The 25,901-nt window shown below is 34.8% G+C and overlaps 1 protein-coding gene across 1 annotated transcript; it reads left to right on the top strand.

The window, feature by feature from the left end:
• Positions 1–24,107: 24,107 nt before the first annotated feature.
• On the top strand, positions 24,108–24,836 carry LOC127130088 (uncharacterized). Its single transcript, XM_051059161.1, has 2 exons — positions 24,108–24,210; positions 24,334–24,836. Exons 1-2 carry the CDS (start codon positions 24,108–24,110, stop codon positions 24,834–24,836), a joined length of 606 nt encoding a protein of 201 aa, XP_050915118.1.
• The last annotated feature ends 1,065 nt before the right edge of the window (positions 24,837–25,901 follow it).

Consider the following 25,901-nt stretch of genomic DNA (forward strand, 5'->3'; position numbering starts at 1 on the left):
CCGTCGTCTAGAAGACGCACTTTGGGCCCAAAGAACAGCTTTCAAGACACCCATTCGGATGTCTCCTTATCGACTTGTTTTTGGTAAGGCATGGCATCTTTCTGTTGAGATAGAACATTGTGCTTATTGGGCGGTGAAAAGTTGTAATTTGGAGATGCAACAAGCAAGTATTGAAAGAAAACTCCAATTACAACAACTGGAAGATCTTAGACTAGAGGCTTATGAAAGCTCTAGGGTTTATAAAGAGAAAACTAAGCACTTCCATGATAAAATGATTTCTACGAAGGAATTTTTTATGGGCCAACATGTTTTATTGTTTAACTCCCGCCTTAAGCTTATGGCTGGGAAACTTCGATCCAAATGGATTGGCCCTTTTGTTATTACTAATGTTTTCCCTTATGGTGCAGTAGAAATAAAAAGTGCAGGTACTAACAAGACTTTCAAAGTCAATGGGCATAACTTAAAGCTATTCCATAAAAGTTCAATGACTGAAGATGTCAGCATAGAGGAGCTTTCTTTGGAAGCACCCAACTACCCTGCAACTTGATCAGGGAGTCTTTCTTTCCTTCTCTCTACTTTATTAGTATTGTCTTTTCATTGAGGGCAATGCTTATTTTAAGTGTGGGGGAGGGAAATCGTTTGTTTCGTTTGTTTTCCTTATTTTTGTTAGTGTTTTGTTTGTTTTTAGTCATAAAAAAATAAAAAAATGCATCTTCTTGAAAGTTTTAGGCTATAAACTGACTAATTTGAGATTAGTTTACGGAGACTTGGGAAAAATTCACAAGATCGGTATCGTCTTAACACCGTAAGTCTCCTGCATATGGAAATTGATTCGAATTCTTATTATGTTTTAGCTTTAAATTCTCATTCTCTGACAACTCTTGAGTAGTTTATTTCAGCAATCAGCACCATCTCACACACACTCTACGCGGGGAAGCCGATGAATATAATTGAGTGTTCCGAAAAAGAAAAAGAAAAAGAAAGAAAAGGGAATGCACCTTCTAAGTTTGGTGACCCTCACCCGGTCACTTAACCCAACGGATGTAGAACCTTCAAAAAAAAATGAAAATAAGACTCGTCGTCAGTTGGTTCAGTGGTTTCTGGTGCTGAACTTGGTAGGGCGGATTACGGTCCGATCCCCCGCAACTACAACTGAGTAAGCAAATGGTTATGCCACGTAAGTACTAGAATCCCGTGCAAAAAGAATCAGAGTCACTAACCGGTCGCCTTGCTATGGGTGTGTGGAGATAACGGGCTTAATGTGATTGCGCCTGAATGAAAAAGAGAAAAAAGAAGGATGAGTAAGTTAGGCTTTAACATAATAACATGATTCGAGTTGATTTGTGTATTCAGGAGGTTTATGACTGCACAATTGTGGATTAGTGTTCCTACGATATCCTTAGTGTGCAAGATTAGTACCTATCGATGTAAACTTAACCGAAGAAGACTTGTAGCCTAGGATGAGTAACTAATGATGTGTTTGTGTTTTCTTTGTTTTATTTTAAATTTTGCTCGGAGTGCAAAAGTTCAAGTGTGGAGGAATTTGATCAGTGCATTTTGATGCACATTCTTCTATAATTATACTTATGCATTTCCATATTTTATTTTGGTTATTTTTCCCTTTTAATGTGTTTTTATAATTTATCTTATTTTTACACTTATTTGTTGTTCGCAGTTTATCTTCAGCATTAGCAGTCTGCACGAATAAATTCATAACTGGAGCTAGGAGTATCGGATCGAGGCGTGCTACCAGTCGTTGGAAATATAAGAGAAAGAGCTACGACTTTCATGAAGAAGTCAGAAGCTAATTCGGATTGTAGCATGGTTGAAAAATCCGTTGAAACCTTCAGCACTAGATTTATATTTTGTCTTGGGTTATTTAGTTTGGGTCTGGGTTATGTTTTGACCAAATTAGGTTTATTCTACTTTTCCTATAACCTAAGCAGCCGAAAACAGTAGACGGTATGACTATTCACGAAAATTTGAAAGCTTGTACGAATTCCATGGAGAACTAATCCCTCTGATTCGATCTGCCGTAATTCAGGTTCCAAAACTTGAGATTATTATAATGTTAATTTTAGTTTAATTTCTTTCAATGATATTTTGTGTTCTTGTATGCTTAATTCGATTGCATGAAATATATTGATTCAATTTGGTTGATTGTATGATCCTAACATAGGCACGTCAAGTTTTTTTAATTCGTTTTTTTGTCTGATCAATCATGTTTGCTTAATCCATGAAAACTTATCCTGTTTGCTTAATTCGGACAATAGGATCATACATCTCACAAACTTCACCGTGCTTGTCATTGAGTTTGTATCCAAATAGGAATAGAAAATCCGCTTAGGGTATTAAAATTATATTAATCGATGATAGTAGGAACTGAATCGGTATATTGAATTATTTCATAATCACTTATTTCATAACATCTTATTTCAAGTATTGCTTTTAATAATCACTTTTTCTTAATCGAACACCAAACCAAACAACCCCCCCCCCCCCTTAATTCGATTTACCTTTGGATAATAATAATCAAGAATCCTTTTGAGAATGATATCCGAGTTAAAATTTTCGCCGTACTACGTTTTTGAAAAACACTCATTTTACCCGCGCGCGACAGCGAATCATATACCACCCTTCGACCTGAAACCACTATGGACCTTAGATGTAGACTTGAATGCCTTATTGCTGATCAAACATTGTCCGTAACTGGATGACCATAAAGACAGTTGATGGGTACTCCATGAAGCATGCTGAGGGACATGAGTGACCTAGAGGTAATTTGCCCATCCTGCGTAACAGGATAAATGTCTACGGGCCCAATATTGAACTGGACAAGGATGACATGGTCTATGCCTTGTGTTCAATATAAACATAAGGGAAAAAGGGTAATTGTACACATAAGTATTATCACAAAAGGATTTGTCAGATCACATGATATTTTCGTGTCTTGGGTAGAAGTGACGTGTTGCTAGATACCGCTCACTGTTTATTATGTTGAATACGTGATTTAATATAATTGCCAATGTCGCGGAAACCTACAGGGTCACACACAAAAGGACGGATTGATGAGAGATAGAGTAACTAAGGAACATCGTAAGGTACGGTACACTTAATTGAATTGTAAAACATATTAAGGTACGTGTACTTAAGTTGAATACGAAATATGGTAAGGTACCACGCACTTAAGTGATTTTGGCGTATTATAAGATATGTGCCACATACACTTAAGTGGGCTTTTTAGCTTGCAGCCCACACAAGTGGTTCTATAAATAGAACCCTTTTATAAAAGCATTTGTGCAGTTGCAATTTTGTTTCTCTCTTTCTCTCTCTCACTCAAAGCCTTCATTCGTAGCAGTTAGCACCGAGATTAAAGGAATTTGTTTGTGTGGCATGAGTAGAGGTGTTGTCATTATTCAACGTTCGTGATCGCTTCGTAGATCTGCATCAAAGGTTTCAATCGCCACAAGAGGTAACAATTCTATCATTGATCATGCCCATTCGTAAGGATCACTAACGGAGAAAATTTTAAATTCTGTTGCATTTTGGATCGCTCTTCTCCTTCAGTGGTATCAGAGCCACTAACGAAACCATGCATCTGATAGTTGTTTATTTTCTGTATTAATACGATGAAAAGACAGAATGAATCAAAGAATAAACGAGTAATTAAATTTGGCACCATGTGTGTATGATTTGGATGATTGATGTTGACTATGCTTCAGAATCCGACGTTAATATGGTGAAGCAGCGATACATCGATCGTCCATACGTTATGTAGTTGAGATCGATCAAGTTATATATAAGATATAAGTAATCCTGATGCAAAACACGGTATATATGATATACTGTTTCAGTTTCGTTCATTCAAACACTTAATGATTTTTTTCCTTTGAGCGATCAATGGTCATCTGCTTCTTGATACGACATTAGTATGGTGAAGCAATGACGTGTTGATCAATCATACTGAATTAACAATTGAGGTGTCTTTGACGGTCTGAATTGGTGCATTAGGACTCATGACGACACAAGGGTTGTGTTGTCAAAGAGTTATGTGATTAGGGTTGTGACTGCGCAAGAGTTGTGCTTTAAAGTATCAAGTGTTGATGCGAAAAACGACGTCGGTTTCAAATGAATTGTTCATTAAAATTTTGCGTCGGGGCGCTGCCCCTACAACCCCGCAGTGGACGCTGCCCTTGGCTAACTCTGCGTAGTGTGATCGGTCGCCGAAATTTAATTTTCTTTTAATTAATTAACAGAATTTAAATTAATAATAATGTGTTTATTATCATTTTCTTGTGGTGATCGGTTATGGCCTTAGGTTTCCTTTATTTTGTTTTGGGATTTTAAAATACGACTTGCGTGTCGTGCCTCTCTTTTAATCTCTTAATGTAACTTCTTTTCTCATCTCAATCCCTCGTATGTAAAACAAGTTTCTTTTATGTAATGTAATATTATGAAGAAAGAGAAGAATACAATATCAAATGAGGAAAACCTTGAAGATCTTGCTTGGAGAAGCTTAGATCAATATTAGGTTAGCTTAGGTTCTCTCATTGGCTTGGGAGAACAATTGCGCTAGGGGCCATAACTTTTTCATTGTGTATGTTGATGCATGTGAATGTATGTTGATGCATGTGAGAGACGATTTATATGATAAATAAGCCGGTGAGATCAAAATGATTACAAATTCCCTCAAATTAAATATTAAGTTTATGCTTTCCGAGTTTTAGCACTCATCAAGACTAGTATCGAATAATGTAGGTTTCGCCTACGCGAGGTGCATATTCTATATTAGTAAGGTGCGATGGGATAATTGTAATATCCAATTGCTAAAACGATGGGTCAAACATAATTAAACAAATTATAATAAGATTATATATGTTTAGAAGCAAGAGTTGGAAATGATCCATGTGATGGATTGGAATAAGGAGTTATTCACCCAACTAAAATATTCGAGAGTTGTATTAGATACAATTGGAAGGAGTTCCTACCTAAATAACCTAGTTTTGTGTAATCCGCCTATGTGGACTTAAAACAAAGTGAAATGTGGATCTAGACCCACTAGAAAATCTTCCAACGGGATTTTCCGATTCAAATGGTGAGGGTCATTTATTTTGAGTAAAATAGTGGGAGCATATTTAATTAAAGGCCTAATTAAATATGTTATTGATACTTATATTTTCATTATTTTTATGTAGATTACCATGACAACAAACACCTCTAATAACATTTTGCGATCAATCCTTGAAAAGGAAAAATTGTCTAGAATAAATTTTCTAGATTGACACCAAAATCTGAGGATTGTCCTCAAACATGATAGAAAGTTGTATGTCTTGGAGAAACCTGTTCCTAAAGAGGAACCTCCTAGTTCTGCACCTAAGGAAGAAAGAGATGCTTATAAGAAGCATGTCGGTGATGCCAATGAAACTTCTTGCCTCATGCTAGCTACCATGAACTCGGAGTTGCAAAAGAAACATGAGAAAATGGAAGCGTTCGATATGATCGAACACCTGAAGATGCTCTATCAAGAGCAACCAAGGCATGAAAGGCTTGAAGTTTCAAAAGCCCTTTTTCAAGGTGAGTTAGCTGAGGGAGCCCCTGTAGGTCCCCATGTGCTCAAGATGATTGGGTATGTGGAGAACCTTGAGAGGTTGGGTTTTCCCCTCGGAAAGGAACTTGCGACTGATTTGATCTTGCAATCATTGCCAGATAGATTCAGTTAATTTGTCCTTAATTTCAATATGAATGATATGGATATATTTCTTCCTGAACTGCTAGCCATGTTAAGAACTGCCGAGCAGAATCTGAAGTCAAAAGGGAAGTCCATTTCTGATGATCGGAAATGGAAAGAGACAGACAAAAGACCCACCAAGCAGGGTGATAAAGGGAAAGACAAGGAAGTTGCCTAACCCAAACCCACTGCTCCTGCTTTGAAGCCTAGTGGAGGCATAGCAAAGGAAGGCACCTACTTCCATTGCGGTAAGACCGGACACTGGAAGAGAAACTGCCCAAAGTAAGTAGAGACTTCAACTTCAGGTATTTTTGTTATTGAAATTAATTAATCTACTTCTGCATCATGGGTATTAGATACCGGATGTGGTTCGCACATTTGTACCAATGTGCAGGGGCTAAAAAGGAGTAGAGATTTGACAAAAGGTGAAATTGACCTACGAGTTGGAAATGGAGCAAAAGTTGCTGCTTTAGCCGTAGGAACTTATGTATTGACTTTACCTAGTAGTTTAATAATTCAGTTAGAGAACTATTATTATGTACCTGCAATTAGCAGGAATATTATTTCCGTTTCTTGTTTAGACAAGTTTGGTTTTTCATCTATAATAAAGAATAATTATTGCTCCATTTATTTGAATGATATATTCTATGCTACTGCACAAATGAACAATGGACTATATGTCCTTGATCTTGAAATGCCTATTTATAACATTAATACTAAAATGATGAAACCTAATGAGTTAAATCCAACTTACCTTTGGCATTGTCGATTAGGCCACATAAATGAGAAACCCATTTCCAAACTCCATAAAGATGGACTCTTGGACTCTTTTGATTATGAATCATATGAGACATGCAGATCTTGTTTAATTGGAAAGATGACAAAGTCTCCATTCACATGAAAAGGTGAAAGAGCTAATGGTATTTTGGCCCTCATACATACTGATGTATGTGGACCATTGAACATACCATCCAAAGGAGGTTTTCAGTACTTCATCACATTTACTAATGATTTCAATAGATATGGTTATGTGTATTTAATGAAACACAAATGAGAGTCCTTTGAAAAGTTCAAGGAATTCAAGAACGAAGTACAAAACCAACTAGGTAAGAATATTAAAACTCTTCGATCAGATCGAGGTGGTGATATTTAAGCCTAGAGTTTGATGACCATCTGAAAGAGTGTGGGATCCTATCCCAACTTACTCCTCCTGGAACACCCCAATGGAATGGTGTATCTGAGAGAAAAAATTGAACCTTATTAGACATGGTCCGATCCATGATGAGTCACGCCGATCTTTCAAACTCCTTTTGGGGACATGCAATATTGACAGCAGCTTACACACTTAATCATGTTCCATTCAAAAAGGTTGAGAAGACACCATATGAGATATGGAGTGGTAAGAAACCACATATGTCTTACATGAAGATTTGGGGTTGCGAAGTTTATTTGAAACGACAAATTTCAACTAAGCTTGAGCCCAAATCTGATAAATGCTTATTTGTGGGGTATCCTAAAGAAACAAGAGGGTATTACTTCTACAATCCTTCTGAGGGCAAAGTGTTTGTCGCTCAAACGGGAGTTTTCCTAGAAAATGATTTTATTTCCAAAGGAATCAGTGGGATGAAATTAGAGCTTGAAGAAATTCAAGAATCATAAAGACATACACCTATGGAGGAATTAGAGCAGGAAACAAAAGTAATTGTGGAAGAGCAACTTGCTCAAGTAGAACAAGACCAGCGTAGGTCAAGTAGGATACATCACCTACCTGAGAGATATGGATATCTCATAACTGTTAAAGGTGATGTATTACTCATGGATCAAGATGAGCATGTGACCTACCAAGAGGCCATAACTGGTCCCAAGTCTGAGAAGTGGCTAGAAACCATGAAATCTGAAATGGATTCCATGTACACAAACCAGGTTTGGACCTTAGTAGAGCCTCCTGTAGGAGTTAACCCTATAGGATGCAAGTGGGTCTTTAAAAAGAAGACTGACATGGATGGTAAGGTACATATCTATAAGGCAAGACTGGTTTCAAAAGGATATAAACAAATTCATGGGGATGACTATGATGAAACCTTTTCACCAGTTGCAATGCTTAAATCTGTTCGGATTTTACTTGTTATCGTTGCATATCATGATTAAGAAATATGGCAGATGGATGTCAAAACTGCTTTCCTTAATGGGAATCTTCTTGAGGATGTGTACATGACACAACCTGAAGGATTTGACATACCAGAAGAAGCCCAAAAGATATGTAAGTTACAAAGATCAATCTATGGATTGAAGCAAGCTTCCAGAAGCTGGAATCTTCGTTTTGATGAAACAGTAAAACAATATGGATTCATCAACAATGAAGATGAGCCTTGTGTCTACAAGAAGGTTAGTGGGAGCATGATCGGCTTTCTGGTATTATATGTAGATGAAATATTACTCATTGAGAACGATGTCCCTACCCTACAACAAGTGAAGTCTTGGTTGGGGAAATGCTTTTATATGAAGGACCTGGGTGAAGCAGCCTATATATTAGGAATCAGGATCTATAGAGATAGATCATAAAAACTGTTTGGCCTAAGTTAGAGTACATACATAGACAAAGTGCTGAGACGCTTTAATATGCATGATTCCAAGAAAGGATTCATACCTATGCAACATGGCTTGTGTCTATCAAAATCACAATCCCCTTCAACTAAGGAAGAAAGGGATCGCATGAATAAGATTTTATATGCATCTGCAATAGCATCTATCATGTATGCCATGTTATGTACTCGACCAGATGTCTCGTATGCTTTAAGTGTAACGAGTAGGTACCAATCTGATCCGGTGATGCTTATTGGGTAGCTGTCAAGAATATCCTTAAGTATTTGAGAAGGACTAAAGACTCATTCTTGATATATGGAGGTCAGGAAGAGCTTCATGTAATTGGATACACCGATACTAGCTTCCAGACAAATAAGGATGACTTTAGATCGCAATCTGATTATGTGTTTTGCTTAAACGGTGGCGCTGTGAGCTGGAAAAGTTCAAAGAAAGATGCAATTGTTGATTCTACAAATGAGGCCGAGTATATTGCTGCCTCAAGTGCAGCAAAGGAAGCTATTTGGATCAAAAATTTCATTAGTGAACTTGGCATTGTTCCTAGCATTGTGGATCACATTGGTCTCCATTATGATAACAATGGCGCTATTGCACAAGATAAGGAGCCTATATCTCACCAATGATCCAAACACATACTTAGGCATTACCATTTCATTCGAGAGATAATAGATAGATGAGATGTGAAAATATGTAGAGTACCTACACTTGACAATATTGTTGACCCACTGTCAAAGCCTCTTGCGTAACAGAAGCATGATGTCCATACTAGATCTATGGGCATTAGGGGTATGCCTGATTGGCTCTAGTGCTAGTGGGAGATTGTTGGTGTAAGCCCTAGAGGCCAATACTTTTGGTACTTGTATCCAATTTTATATTAATAATAAAAGTCTTTTTCTTTATTATGTTTGTTTAATAAAGTCCCTAGAATAGCTGGTCCGTTTAATGTATCAAGAGTGACTTAATCATGAGATCTCATTAAACATAAGGACACTATTCTTAAAGTATCCGTAGTCGAGCTTTATTTTGAAGTGGGATAACATTAAAGCATTTAGACTATTATGTATATAGACTTATGATCACATCTCATGGATCATGGATAAGGAGTTATCAACTCTTAGACATAAGTATGAATATTAAGAGTAATATTTATACTGGATTGACCCACTATGAGAATAATATATAGAATGTTATGCAAAGTGTCATAACTTGTTCTCATGGTGATAATGGTGTATACTACCCTTCGACCTGAAACCACTATGGACCCTAGATGTAAACTCGAGTGCCTTATTGTTGATCAAACATTGTTCATAACTGGATGACCATAAAGACAGTTGATGGGTACTCCACGAAGCATGCTGATGGACATGAGTGACCTAGATGGAATTTCCCTATCCTTCGTAACAGGATAAATGTCTACGGGCCCAATATTAAACTGGACAAGGATGACACGGTATATGCCTTGTGTTCAATATATACATAAGGGCAAAAGGGTAATTGTATACATAAGTATAACCACAAAAGGATTTGTCATATCACATGATATTTTCGTGTCTTGGGTAGCAGTGATGTGTTACTAGATACCGCTCATTGTTTATTATGTTAAATACGTGATTTAATATAATTGCCAATGCCGCGAAAACCTACAGGGTCACACACAAAAGGATGGATTGATGAGAGACAGAGTAACTAAGAAACATCGTAAGGTATGGTACACTTAAGTGAATTGTAGAACATCGTAAGGTACAGTGTACTTAAGTAGAATACGAAATATGGTAAGGTACCACGCGCTTAAGTTATTTTAGCATATTATAAGATATGGGCCACATCCACTTAAGTGGGCTTTTTAGCTTACAGCCCACACGAGTGGTTCTATAAATAGAACCCCTGTGCAGAAGCATTTGTGCAGTTGTAATTTCGTTTCTCTCTCTCTCTCTCTCTCTCTCTCTCTCTCTCTCTCTCTCTCTCTCTCACACACACACACACACACACACACACATACACACACACACACACATACTCACTCAAAGCCTTCATTCGTAGAAGCTAGCACTGAGATTGAAGGACTCCGTTCGTGTGAACTGAGTAGAGGCGTTGTTACCATTCAACGTTCGTGATCGCTCCGTAGATCTGCATCAAAGGTTTCTATCGCCAGAAGAGGTAACGATTCTATCACTGATCATGCCCATTCGTAAGGATCACTAAAGGAGAAAATTTTAAATTTCACTGCATTTTGGATCGCTCTTCTCCTTCATTATCACAAAAGGATTTGTCAGATCACATGACATTTTCGTGTCTTCGGTAGCAGTGATGTGTTTCTAGATACCGCTCACTGTTTATTATGTTAAATACGTGATTTGATATAATTGTCAATGCCGTGAAAACCCACAGGGTCACACACAAAAGGACGGATTGATGAGAGATAGAGTAAATAAGGAACACCGTAAGGTATGGTGCACTTAAGTGAATTGTAGAACATCGTAAGGTACGGTGCACTTAAGTAGAACATGAAATATGGTAAGGTACCACGCGCTTAAGTGGTTTTGGTATATCATAAGATATGGGCCACATACACTTAAGTGGGCTTTTTAGCTTACAGTCCACACAAGTGGTTCTATAAATAGAATCCTTGTGCAGAAGCATTTGTGTAGTTAAAATTTTGTTTCTCTCACTCAAAGCCTTCATTCGTAGTAGCTAGCACTGAGATTGAAGGAATCTGTTCGTGTGGAATGAGTAGAGGCGTTGTCACTATTTAACCTTCGTGATCGCTCCTTAGATCTGCATCAAAGGTTTCAATCGCCACAAGAGGTAACGATTCTATCACTGATCATGCACATTCGTAAGGATCACTAGAGGAGAAATTTTTTAATTCCGTTACATTTTGGAACACTCTTTTCCTTCAGAACCCAATTGACCTCAGGGGCTTTTCCTGCCCCTTTTGTTTTCTGATTGTTGAGTCTTCCTTTCATGTCTTCGTGACTTGTGAAGTTGCTTCCTCTGTGTAGTATATAATTTTTAGGATGTTGGGCTGGTGTGTTGCTTTGTCTAGGAATGTCTTGACACTTTTTCAGATATATATTCCTCTGAGTGGAGGATATAGGACTAAAGGGGGTTGCTGATGATTTTTCATGTTGTGGTTTCGTCGATTTGGAAATCTAGGAATGATATGGTTTTATCTAGTTCTTCAGTGACAACAAAAGATGTGGAAGATCCGAGTATTGTTTTGGCTTGGAATTGGTTTCTTGACCTGGATTGACACTCTTTGTAGCATTCTTTGTGTCGGTCTCTGTCTACTTTAGCCGTTTGTGCCCCTTTCGTGTATATATATTCTTTTGTCTTTAAACAAAACTCATCAAAATTTTGTCCTTAACATTAGGAATAGGGTAGGATGATCCAAGTCAAAGTCAATAAATAGCAATGCCTATAGTCAAATATGATTAAATTATATTCCATCTATTCCACAATGAGTGGCACAGTTGACTATTTAACACATATTAAAAAAAAAGTAATAAATAGAAGAAAGAGAATGATATTTTTATTAAAGTGTTCTTATTAAGTATTGAGAATGATGAAAGTGATATTAATTAGGGGGTAGAATTGAAAAAAGTGCATTAAAAATTAAAATAAATTATTCATTTTGATAAATTATTTTATTTCAAATGAGTCATTCCTTATGGGACAGAATGAGAATGAGAAGGAGTGGTAAGTAAAACCTACCATTCAATTCACCATGATATTGTGAAGGAACCTTACACTAAGTTGGAGACTCCAACTGACGCTACAAAAAATGCATCTGTTTGTGGCTTGGATTTATTAAGCTTGGATTGTTAATGTTGTTTCTTTGTTAACGTTGTTTCTTGTGTTTTTTATTTGTTTCTTATTGTGTCCTTGAGATTTGGTGAATGAAACGATTTCAATAGAAGGTTTTTGTCTTTACAGATAGTTTTTCCTTTACTAATTTAAATATAAGGTAACTCCTATGATATCACCAACAAGCTTAGAATTAACAAGCATCTAACTGACAGTTACTACTATTGTCAAGTTAGAAGAAAAATACTGTTGGGTTTGTTGTTTCACAAATGTCACTTTGCGTCGCGCACTTAGAAGTGTATGAACTATGCATTGGATGTATAAAAAATATCGTAAAAGAAATGATTATAATGAATATATTTCAACAACATAAGTATAGTTTTGTATATACTTAACAAGGAGTAGGGTCAGGGTTTAACACTCACAATGAATCCGTGAGATGAAACGCAAAGATGTGAATGTTGAAGTGTCATTTTAAATATTAACTAACAGTATCAATCATAGCATATGTTCCAAGATATTTGTGTTGAAGCTATTACAAATACTAAACAGTGATTTCTTATCATGAATTGAGATGTCTTTTTTTAGAAGTGAGATAATCTGTTAATGCAAAAATTCAATATCTAAAACTTTTTTTTAAAAAAATCCTTCAAACTATTATCCAATGATAGAGCACCAAGAACAGACAGACTAAATAGTTGACAAGAAAAATATACCTAGGAGGATAGTACTTAAACATTCTAGAATTCTAGTTATGGCTAAATGCACTTTCAATATGCAATAAACAGTTCTGATAATTCGGAATCTCTTTTAACCGACTGCATGTCATTTGGATTGTATATCTATAATATTTAAATATCAAAAGAGAAGTGTCACCATGATCTCATTTGATGGAAAAAATTAAGATATAATAACATACTAATACTTCGTGAGTATAAAATTCTTCACATTTGTAGGAATTTTGAATCAACAACAAATATAAGACGGTAAATTGAATAAATAAATACACAAAAGAATATCGATATTTTTACGTGGAAAACCCATCAATATGAGATTAAAAACCACGAGTCATCCAGACCAAAGAAATAACTAATTAAGGGTATAAGAGTGTCTTAAAGTAATTCACAAACTAGTGCTAACAACTGCAAATCAAAAAGCAAACTAATTTACAAATAAGAATAAAAAAAAAGTTGAAATATTACTCAAATATGCAGCTTCAGTGCGAAACAGATATCTATCAGCTCAGACCTTGTTTTGAAATTCGGAACGGTCAAAAGTTAGATATAGATGTTACAAACCTGTCCTCCGAATTTGAACTCGATCGGAGGTTAATGAATATGTGATCGTCGATTTAGTGAGATTGGTTGCAACAAAACAGGAATAGGTTTCTCTCATCTTTTCTCTCTTTTGAATCCTTATTTTCTCTCTATCTCTTTCAATCCTAAATTGATCCAATTCACTTAATAAGTGAGACAAATGGGCTAAGCATATTTGGGTATTTCTCCACATAGGAAGGGAGTCCAAACCCAAAAAATCCCCCCTCATAACTATATGGAGGAAATCGCAAAACCGGCAATATCATAACAAGCTTCCAATTTCCTTCTTAGTAATGCTTTAGTCATCATATTAGAACCATGATCATTTGTATGAACTTTAGCTAACTCCAACAACTTAGCATCCAAAACATCATGTATCCAATGATATCTCACATCAATGTGTTTGGACCTATTATGAATAGTCGGATTCTTACCTAGATGAATAACGCTCTGACTATCAACAAATAACACATATTTTTCTTGAACAAAACCAAGCTCCTATAAAAATTTCTTCAACCATAGTAACTCTTTGCATGCTTAGATAATGACAATGAACTCAACCTCTATAGTAGACAATGTTACACATTTTTGCAATCTAGACTATCAAGCCACAACTCCTCCGGCAAATTTAATCATGTAGACCAAAGTGGACTTTTAAGAATTAGTGTCTTTATCCATATTAGAGTCAGAGTACCCCACTAGAGTATGATTATCTCCTCCAAAATAAAGTCTCACAGAAGTTGTACAGCAAAGATACCTTAAAATCCATTTTACAACATTTGAATGCTCTCTATCTGGATTTGACAAAAATATACTGAATGTACCAACATGTGTTATATTTGATCTTGTACAACCATTGCATACATCAAAATACCCACAACAGATGCATAAGGAACATGTTTCATATCAAACACTTCATCTTCACTTAAAGGACTTTGATTAGAACTCAACTTGAAATAAGTATCAAGAGGAATGCTTACCGCCTTAAAACTTTCCATTTTCAATCTTTGGAGCACTCTTTTAATATAATGTTTTTGTGACATTCAAAGTTTCTTCTCTTTTCTGTCATGCATGATTCTTGTGCCAAGAATCTATTTAGTTGCTCCCGTGTCTTTCATAGAAAATGACTCTCCCAATTGCTTCTTTAATCTGTTAATGTTAGAAATACTTTTTCCTACAATAAGCATATCATCAACATATAACAACATGATAATGAATTCATCATTAAAAAAAGTTCTAACAAAGATGCAATGAGCTGAATTTGTCTTTTGGTATCATTGATCACACATAAAAGACTCAAACTTCTTGTATCACTACCTTAAAGCTTTCTTCAACCCATATAAACTCTTTCTCAATCTACACACATGATCTTTTTTGCCTTTAACTTGAAAACCATCGGTTTGTTTCATTTAGATCTCTTCCTCCAAATCACCCTGAAGGAAACTCGTTTTCACATCCATTTGCTCAACCTCTAAGTCAAGAGTAGCATCCAAACTCAACACAGTTCTAATTGATGACATCTTTACAATATATGATAAAATATCATTAAAAACAACACCTTTCCTTTGACGGAAACCGTTGACCACTAATCTGACTTTATATCTTTGAGAGTTAGAGTTGCTCTCATATTTAACACTATACATCCACCTATTTTCCAAAGCTTTTTTCCTTTAGGAAACTTCACTAAATTATAAGTGTAATTATCATGCAATGATTTGATCTCATCATGCATTACATCCAACCACTTTTTATTTTCATCACTTTCCATTGCCTCTTGAAAACACTCAGGTTCCCCCTCATTAGTCAAGGTCACACACTCATCAGAATTATACCTTGTAGAAGGTTCTCTCTTCCTGTTAGACCTCCTAAGTTGAACTTGATATGATTCTGGACCTTCACCAATATTCTCATACTGTAACATATTGCTCTCCCATTCACCATCATTAGGTGGAATATTTACCTAATCTCCAAGTTATTGATCATTAACATAATCATATGGCTCACCATTCTAATCATCACAACCAATATCATCCATATTATGACTAGGTAGTTGAACTAGATCAACATCAGACAAACTAATATCTTTCTTAGGTGTAACCTTCTCTACATTATCAATGTCTTCAATAGTTTGGTCTTCCATTAACACCATATCTTGGCTCGGAAAAGGTTCTTCGATACATGATCATACGACCTGTAACCAAACCCATCGTACTTGATATTCTTTCCAAACCAAATTTTTTCTTGAGCTTCACTGTTCAAAGCAACAATAGGAGTGATATTAAGAACATGCATTTTTCTGTAAAATGTCTCACCCCAATAATAATTAGTCAACTTATCTTCAAAGATCATACACCTTACTCTCTCAATTAGTGCTATATTCATCCTCTTTACTAAACCATTCAATTGAGGAGTTTTAGGGGGAGTCTTTTCATGTGCAATATTATGTTTCTTTAAATAGGAATCAAATGGTCTACAATACCCTCTACCATTGGCTGAACGAGCACATTTCAGCTTCTCTCATGTTTGCCTCTCAACCAAAGCATGAAATTCTTTGAACTTTCCAACATTTGGTTTTTTTGTCTTCAGGGCATAAACCCATAATTTCTTGGAGCAATCATCAATAAAGGTAAAAAATAAAGTGCATCACTAAAGGATTTTACCTTTAATGGATCAAAAACATCATAATGTATCAATTGAAGCAACTTTGACTTCCTTGAGGGAGGATGTCTCTTGAAAAATACTCTTGTCTGTTTACTAGCCATGCAATGAGAACACTTCTCCAAATCTGCATTCTTTAATCTATAAAGAACGTCTTTTTTGGCCAAAACATTCAGCCCTTTTTCACTAATAAGACTAAGTCTTCAGTACCACAAAGATGCTTCCATGTCGGTAGCATTCACATTATCCCTAGCAACCAAAGCTTTTATCCAATACAGTTTAGAAAGATTTTCCTCTCTAGCCACAACCAAGTTACCTTTGTTGAGTTTCCACTTTCTAGAACAAAAGTGATTGTCATAACCACAATCATCAAGCATATGCACAAATATCAAACTAAAGTGGACATCTGGAGCATGTTTGGCACCTTTAAGCAACCATTACATTCCCATGTTTGTTTGCAAGGAAACATCTCCAAAACCAGTTACCTTAGATATACCATCATTATCCATCTCGAACACTCCAAAATCATCAGAAGTATAAGATGTGAAGAAATCCTTCCTTGGTGTAACATGCAATGTAGCACCACTATCAACTATTCACATACTCTTGTCTGATACAAGATTATCAGGCTCATGATGACGGAGAATAAAAAAATCATCACTGGTAGCAGTAGTAACATGATCATCATCATGATCTTCATGGTATCTTTGTTTAAATTTACCCTTCTTGCCTTTATTATATATTTTCCACTGATAGTAATACTTATGTACGTGTCCTGTTTTGTTACAATAATGACACTCCAAATTCTTGTATCGCGACTTGGACCTGCTTTTGCTATTCTCTCTACCTCATTCGGTTCCTTTTTATGACTTCTCCCCATATTTTCAGTAACAAGTACCTCAGATTGAGATGAATAACCATGTGCCTTCCTTCTTATCTCCTCATTAAGAATACCACCCTTAGCCATTTCCAAAGAAACAACACCTCTAGGAGCAGAACTTGTGATATAAACCTGAAATGTCTTCCAAGATTCTAGTAAAGATAGCAATAGAAATTGTCTCAAAAGTTCATCATCAAATTTGATACTCATTCCTAACATATAATCATTGAGCCCTTGAAATTCACTCAAGTGATCTGACATAGAAGTCTCATCCTTATACTTCAAATTTATGAAGTTATTCAACAAGAACAATTTATTATTCCCTGATTTAGAGGCATACAAGGACTCTATCTTCTCCCACAAAGTTTTTACATGTGTCTCATTAGAAATAAAATAACATACATGATGATGTTAGAACTCTCATTCTTCATCAGACACTGAATCTGGATTTGTGGAACTAAAAATCGATAAATGCAATTTCTTTATAAATAGTAAGTCTTTTATCTTGACCATCCATAAATGATAGTTAGAACCATTCAACAATACCATTTTCATCTTTGTATTTGACTCCATCACTCAAACAAGTAAAATAGCCCTTAACCAAGAGCTCTGATACCACTCTGATGGGAAATTAAGACACAGTAATAGACCAATACGCAGTGAATATAAAATTCCCCACACTTGCAAGAACTTTGAGGGCCAACAACAAATATAAGACGGTAAATCAAACAAATAAAGGTACAAAAGAACAATAATATTTTAACGCAGAAAATCCCTTAATATGAGAATAAAAACCACAAGTCGTTCAAACCAAAGAAATAGCTCCACTATAATCAATTAAAGGTACAAGAGAATCTTAAAGTGATTCACAAACTAGTTCTAAAAACTGCAAATCACAAAGCAAACTAGCTTACAAATAAGAATACAAAAGCTAAAAAATTACTCAAATCTACAGCTTCATTGAAAAACAGATATCTCTCATCTCAGACCTCATTTTGAAATTCTGAACGGTCAGATATAGGTGGTACGAACATGTCCTCCAAATTTGAGCTCGAACGACGGTTAATGAATCCACGATCGTCAATTTAGTGAGACTGGTTGCAGAAAAACGGGAATAGGTTTCTCTCCTTTTTTCTCTCTTTTGAATCCTTATTTTCTATTTATCTCTCTTAACCCTTAATTGATCCTCTCCGCTTAAATAAGTGAGACAAATGGGCTAATCATATTTGGGTCCTTCTCCACATAGGAAGGGAGTCCAAACCCAACATGATATTTTATCGCTAAATTTTTATTAGAATTTTTTTGGTTTCACACATGGTATTCTAGTTTATGAGGATGTTGAGTTTGATCTTCATAAATAAATTTATTAACTTACTTAAGAGAAATCTTTATAATTTTCTATTGAGGATCAAAATTTAGTATATTGATAGTAATTATATGAATTGGTTTAGAATAAAATCTTTCTTATTCAAATTTTATTCTTTAACTATATCTCTCTCCCAAACTCAATATTGTAACACCCCAAGTTATACATATAGAACAATAACTTGCGGCATTACTATTTGGTATTGGATACATTAGATATATTCAAGCCTGAAATGAATAAATAAATTTTTTACAATACGAAAGTCTATATGATAGATAATCAATTAGACAAAAGTCTTCAGCACATCGGAAGTATGATCCAACGGGTCTTCAGTGCCAAGTCTTCAGCTGCGAACCCAAACCAATCTCTTACTCACATGAAAATATTATAATAGTGAGGGATGAGATAATAATCTCAATGGGATTCCAAATATAAATCACTGAATCTCTCACTACCCTTCTACAGATATCAAAGTATACATGAATAGTCCATTAGGGTAACTCAGATATCCCAACTACTAATAACAAGATACTCATGCTTCTAAAAATAGACTAATAGGATAATCACATATATAATAATTAATGTAGGATTCGTTGTGCTACCTGAATCGTGTCTTAATCAATCATGCATTGTGATCCACTCGTGCTTTATAATCCTAAAGAGATGTCAGCAACGTCATCATTCTTGTACTACCCACAATAAAACCTGACCACCTAGGGCCCTCCCATGACCATAACATCTGGATTTAGTATATCTTACTATCACTCACAGGATCTAATTTGTGCATATAATTTGTACATAGTTCCTTACAATTGAGAGTGAGATGGGAGTGTAACCAATCCTTGTAGCTCGTAGGCCATAGACTACACATGTAGTACTCAGCTGTAAAGTGCAGCATATAAATCATTTGTCGTCATACTCTTTCCTTTAAGGCTTTAGTCCTGCTTTATCCGAGTATACATCAGGAATTATACATTGCAACCGAGATCGTCACAAATCCCCCACCTGACTAATGTAATAACTTACGTATCATGTACCCTATAGATATTTCGTGGTGTTACATAAGTCCATTAACAATCACACACGGGTCCAACTTCAAGGTCGTACTATCTAAGTGAACCACCAAACGTCATGCATTGTATAACCTACCCATGCTCTATAGGTGAAACATCCAGTTATTTGGATAGGTCTCCTTGAGGTCGTCACTACATAGGCTCTCCAACTATTAACACCCTAAAATCTAACACTTATTTTATAAAAACATAAGGATAATTTACTCAACAATAGGGTGTCTCATTTTCTCAATTATTATATTATAGCAGCAAAAAATAAATAATAACAACCTAATTTCATTTGTCTCATGAATAAAAATCAACTTCACTTTAACTCATAAAAGAAATATTCAACAACTCTCAGAAACACAAAACAAAAAGGTAACTCATCCCAGTGTTACACTATCAGAGTGACACGCGGAAAATAAAATAACTAAAAAGTGATAAATGATGAAGAAGGCTACTACACCATCCTCCAAACAGAACAACAACTAAGGCTCCTCTACTTGAGTATCTACACCACAGGCGTAAAGAACAAACATAAACAAATAAACAGGGATGAGAATACATTCACAAATGTTAGTGGTGCATAAAACAACAAAGATAATTCAATATAATATCACTCATGACTCACATCAACCATCCATAACAATATCAATAAAAAATGTGGTTATGTATGCAATGTATTCATCTCCTCTACTCTAATGCATACAATACCAAGATTTTTGGATATCAAAGTATGTTACTTATTAATCCACTCGTCACTAGTTCCATCTCGGAACCTAGTTCTATCTCTGAACCATCATACTCGTCACTGGACCAAAGTCCATTATCATCCGACTCGTCACATGTTCCATCTTTGAACCTGAGACTCGTCACTGGACCGAAGTATGTCACGTATCTATGATATACATAATGTATGAATGCAACAAACAACTATAATAATTTTCTCAAACCTCCAACTCCAATAGTCGTTATCAGTTGCTTTCTGAACCTAAAACTCAACATTAATATAGCCAATATAAGGCCACAATGATGGTTCCTCTCTAAACCAACACCTAAAAAAACTCAATATTTTATCATAACTCATCAGAATAAACATCCATATCATAAAATATCCAAGGACTTGTGCTTAGCACACAGTTGGAAGACGATCACATATGCCCATGACCCTGAATGAAACTGGGAAGGGACAATCTTCAAATGTTTAAAGACGGCTAGTTCAAATTCAAAAAGGGCAGACACAATCATATCCTTATAATCAAGCACACATAGAACAAGACCATGTAGTCATAAGAAGTATTGTATATCCCTTTCTTCTCTAGCACCGGAAGGAAAAACCACTCTAAAGGATCACTGGCCACAATGTACACCGCATATATAGCAACATTGATATTCAGTAACGAGGAAGTTCCTAAAAACTCTTGCATCTACCCAATTATACTCTGAGGCATAAGTACAACGTTTGAGATTCAAATGTTTCAGCACCTCAATGTTGCTAGGCTCACAACCTTTGATCCTCAGATGAAACTTAATGAAATCTTTGGAAAGTTCCCTCATGTGCAAGTTAGGGCTCGCCTCTTCCTCATATGGGACGCGGGAGGGCAGTGAAACATTATAGCTACTTATTCCTCTACCTACATTTGTTATAAGGACGTCTAATGTAACACCACAAGTTTAGTTATCTATTTTTAATTGAATTTATATTAGTTTATTTCATTTCATTTAATTAGATATTATAAATATTAAGGAAATTAGAGATATTTTAGAGTTTGGAGAAAACAAAATTTTACTTAAAATTAAAGAGAATGAGGTGTTTGAGCAAGGAGTTTAGGATGTGGTAAGATGTAGAGAGAATAATGGAATTACTATTTTAATTAAGATAATTGAATTTATTTGAGTAATTATATAATTATATAATTAGAATATTGTTTGAGTTGGAATAAAATAATTATTTTAGAATTTTATTTAATTAATTGAATAATAGAAATTAAATAGAAAATAGAGTTTCAGTGAGGGTGTGAGAAGAATTTTAGGGATGAAAGAAGTAATTGAGACTTTTAGGTTAAATAAATAGATAAGCTGGATGAGATTTTGGAAAGAACGTGATTTTGTGGGAAAGAGTTAGCGCCAGAAAAATTTAAGGAGAACGATCATTTGGAAAGGGGCATAAACAAAATCTCAAACCCAACATTTTCATCGATCATTAAACTTTGAGGTAAGGGGGAGAAACTCCTATCTTTTTCCTTCTCCTCTTGTGTTTTGTGTTGTGATCATGGTTTATGGTCAAAAGGGGTTTGAACAAAACCCTTTAGGTATCAATTGGTAGGTTTCCCTTATTTTCATGAGTATTTATAAATTTATAATATTATTTCTATTGAATCTAATTTGATTGCCTTATTGTTGTATGATAATATGTGGTTGTGCCCTTGAGGCAAATTATAATAATTGAGTCTGTTGTAAATATTGATTTGCATCAATCGAGTCGGGAAAGGAAAAAAGGTCCTGAGGCGGAGCTGCGAGTTAATTGATAAATATTATTGAGTTATTTATTTATTTATAAATATTGTTAATAGTTATTAATATTTTAAAAGAAAAGAAAATGGACTCAATTACAATACAATAACATGACCACAAATTATTGAATGGTACTCCTCTTGAAAAATAGTATGATTATGCATGCATACAGAAGTAAAAAAAACATAGAGATTACGCTAATATTATTCCCAAATAGTCACTATGGAATATTTGGTATCATGAAATGTCAGATCGAAATACAATGATCAAATTAGTTTTGATAATAATAATAATTATTATTATTATTATATTAATTGATAACATTAGTTGAATTTGATTAGTTTAAAGTTATATTTTAAGTTTTGAGTTAAAGTTAAAGGTTATTGAATAAAAGGAGCTAACTGACTAATTAGAGTTATAATTTGATCATGTCAGAGTTGTCAATTGAGTATTTTAAAGTATTTTAAAATACTTTAGAGTCATTTTATTTATTTTGAGTAATTCTGACATGCTTAGAATTGTCAGATTTGTTTTCAAATTGTTTAGAATTAAATCTAGTGAACTTTATTTTATAATAATAATAATAATAATAATAATAATAATAATAATAATAATAATAATAATAATAAGTTATTATTATTAATTAAAATATTTTAAAATTGAGTTGGAGATATTTATTCATTAGAGTTATTTTAGAGTTGTAGAAATTGTTAAAGAGTTGTTTAGAGTTCGCCTTGAGCACTCTGTCGAGTGAGAGTCAAGAATTGTTAATCTTAAATGAGTTGCGGGTATAAAATAAATTAATTATTACTCTGTTGCTATATTTCGAGCTTTTGTTAAATTGAAGTGTAAGTTGGAGTTATTGAGTAATAATATAATTTTAGTCTATTATTTTTAATATAATTATTGATATTTAATTATATAGTATTCTTTTCGAGTTGTGTAGTTTAGAGAGAACTATTGTGTTGGTCTGGCATTGGCAAATTGTGGTTCAAAGGGAACCTTGTCCAAATAGGACTTTGTTCAGAGAGATTATTTTGCGAGATTACGAGTATTTATCTGTTGATTGATTTTGAGTTATGGTTGACATTATATGTTCATACATTCATGTATATTGGAGATAGATCTGACTTCGGTCCAACGAGGTCTAGTGCTCAGAGAGAGCCAATGACTAGGTCTAGTGCTCAGAGAGAGCCAGTGACAGTCTCCCTGTTCAGAGAGAATATTTTCCATAGAGGAATTGGAGACATGGATAATCCCGTAAAATAACTCGGACATCCAAACTTTTGGTACCACATGCATTTTTGGAGGAAAAGTACATTGCATTAATACATTGCATTGTGATATGTTGTTGTTGTTTGTGTATGATTGTGTTATGTCTATGTATGTTATCCTTGTTGACTAATACACCAATAACTTCTGTAAAGTTATTCTCATCCTTTTCTGTTGTTGTGTGGCTCGTTATACCTATGTTGCAGATACAGGTAGCGGGTAGTAGCTGTGAGTTGGAGAATGACGCATATTGTCTTCTTCTCTATTTACATTTTTTAGTTTCTTTTGGTTTCGGGTTGTTGCTCTGATATGTAAAACTGGAACGAGATTTATTTTTGAATTGTGTTTTATTTTTCCGAGATTGATGGGACTATTTTCCCTCACGTTTGAGTATTGAACCATTTGTTTGGATTTATTCAATTAAACCTGTTGAGATTATCTGCTACGTATTTTTGAAAAAGTTTTGAGAAGCGTGTTGTGTTAACGAGATGTGTGACACCCTTAGTGCTTAATTATGTTTGTTTTTATGATTTTAATTAAATAAGAGTCATGGGGTTTCAGGGTGTTACATAATTGGTATCAGAGCAGGTCGGTCCATCCGACCAGGTTTTATGATGTTGTTCATTCTCTAGTATACAACGAATGTGTGAACATTATCGATACAATATTTCTTCTAATAGTTGTTTGCTGTTGTAACAGAAAAATGATTGGAAGAAATGATCGTTCAATCGCTGATGCCTTGGCAGCTTTGGCTCAGGTTTTGCAAGCTTAGCAGAATCCACTAGTTGAAGATGTTGAATTTTGTAGGTTGGATAGGTTTTAGAAAAATAAACCAACAATCTTCAAAGAAAGGCATGACCCTGAAGATGCTCAAGTTTGGTTGCAAGAGATCGATAAAATATTTCGAGTGATGGCTTGTGCGGACGCTCTGAAGGTTCTTTATGGTACTCATATGTTGTCAGAGGAAGCAGAGTACTGGTGGGATAATGCTAGACAAACATTTGAGGCTAATGGTATTGCGCTAACTTGGGCTATTTTTAGGGACACATTCTTGCAAAAATATTTCCCAGTTGATGTACGCAGCAAAAAGGAGATTAAATTCCTTGAAATTAAGTAAGGGAATATGATTGTTGCAGATTATGCTGCTAAGTTTGAGAAATTGTCTAGGTTATGGCCTTACTATAATGTGGTAGAAGTTGAAGTGTCCAAATGCATTAAGTTTGAGAATGGACTTCGCTTAGAGATCAAACATTTTATTGGGTATCAGGAAATTCGTCAGTTCTCCATGTTGGTGAACAAGTGTTGTATATATTATGAAGACAGACGTGCTAGATCTGATCACTACAAGAGTGTTAGTGGAAAGAAGAATGGAGACCAGAGTCGTGGCAAGCTGTATGCGACTCCAGTTGCTAAGGAGGATCATAAGACTCATCATAACACTGCAAGTGGGAAAGGAACAAGTGAGGGAGGTGCTCATACTCCTATTAAGTGTTTCAAGTGTGAAGAGTTAGGTCATCGTGCTTTAGAATGTACTGCTATGAAGTATTTCAAGTGTGAAGAGTTAGGTCATCGTGCTTTAGAATGTACTGCTGTAAAGTGTTTCAAGTGTAGGAAACAAGGACATCATGCTAATGAATGAAAGAGTGCAGTTATGACATGTTTCAATTATGGAGAGCAAGGTCATATCCGTACTCATTGCCAGAAGTCGAAGCAAGCTCAATCAAGTGGAAGAGTTTTTGCTTTGATTTGATTTGAGGTATGTGTTTCACAATGATATCTCTTTTGTTGCAATCACCATTGAGGGTGGCGTAATATATGGGTTAGAAAACCAGTTGAGGGAGTCTTAGCTAGTGATGTTTAGTAAAAGATTTTCTAGGGCAAAAATCCTTTTAAGTGGGGGAAAGTTGTAACACCCCAAGTTTAGTTATCTATTTTTAATTGAATTTATATTAGTTTATTTCATTTAATTTAATTAGATATTATAAATATTAAGGAAATTAGATATATTTTAGAGTTTGGGAGCAAATAAAATTTTACTTAAAATTAAAGAGAATGAGGTGTTTTGAGTAAGGAGTTTAGGATGTGGTGAGATTTAGTGAGAATAATGGAATTATTATTTTAATTAAGATAGTTGAATTTATTTAAGTAATTATATAATAATATAATTACGATATTGTTTGAGTTGGAATAAAATAATTATTTTAGAATTTTATTTAATTAATTGAATAATAGAAATTAAATAGAAAACAGAGTTTCAGTGAGGGTGTGAGAAGAATTTTAGGGGTGAAAGAAGTAATTGAGACTTTTAGGTTAAATAAATAGACAAGCTGGATGAGATTTTGGAAAGATCGTGAATTTGTGGGAAAGAGTTAGCGGCTGAAAAATCTAAGGAGAGTGATCATTTGGAAATGGGCATAAACAAAATCCCAAACCCAAAATTTTCATCGATCGTTAAACTTTGAGGAAAAAGGGAGAAACTCCTATCTTTTTCCTTCTCCTCTTGTGTTTTGTGTTGTGATCATGGTTTATGGTCAAAACAGGTTTGAACAAAACCCTTTGGGTATCAATTGGTAGGTTTCCCTTATTTTCATGAGTACTTATAAATTTATAATATTATTTCTATTGAATCTAATTTGATTTCCTTATTGTTGTATGATAATATGTGCTTGTGCCCTTGAGGTAAATTATAATAATTGAGTCTGTT

Source organism: Lathyrus oleraceus, chromosome 3, assembly GCF_024323335.1.
Source record: "Lathyrus oleraceus cultivar Zhongwan6 chromosome 3, CAAS_Psat_ZW6_1.0, whole genome shotgun sequence".
NCBI classification, from domain to species: domain Eukaryota; kingdom Viridiplantae; phylum Streptophyta; class Magnoliopsida; order Fabales; family Fabaceae; genus Lathyrus; species Lathyrus oleraceus.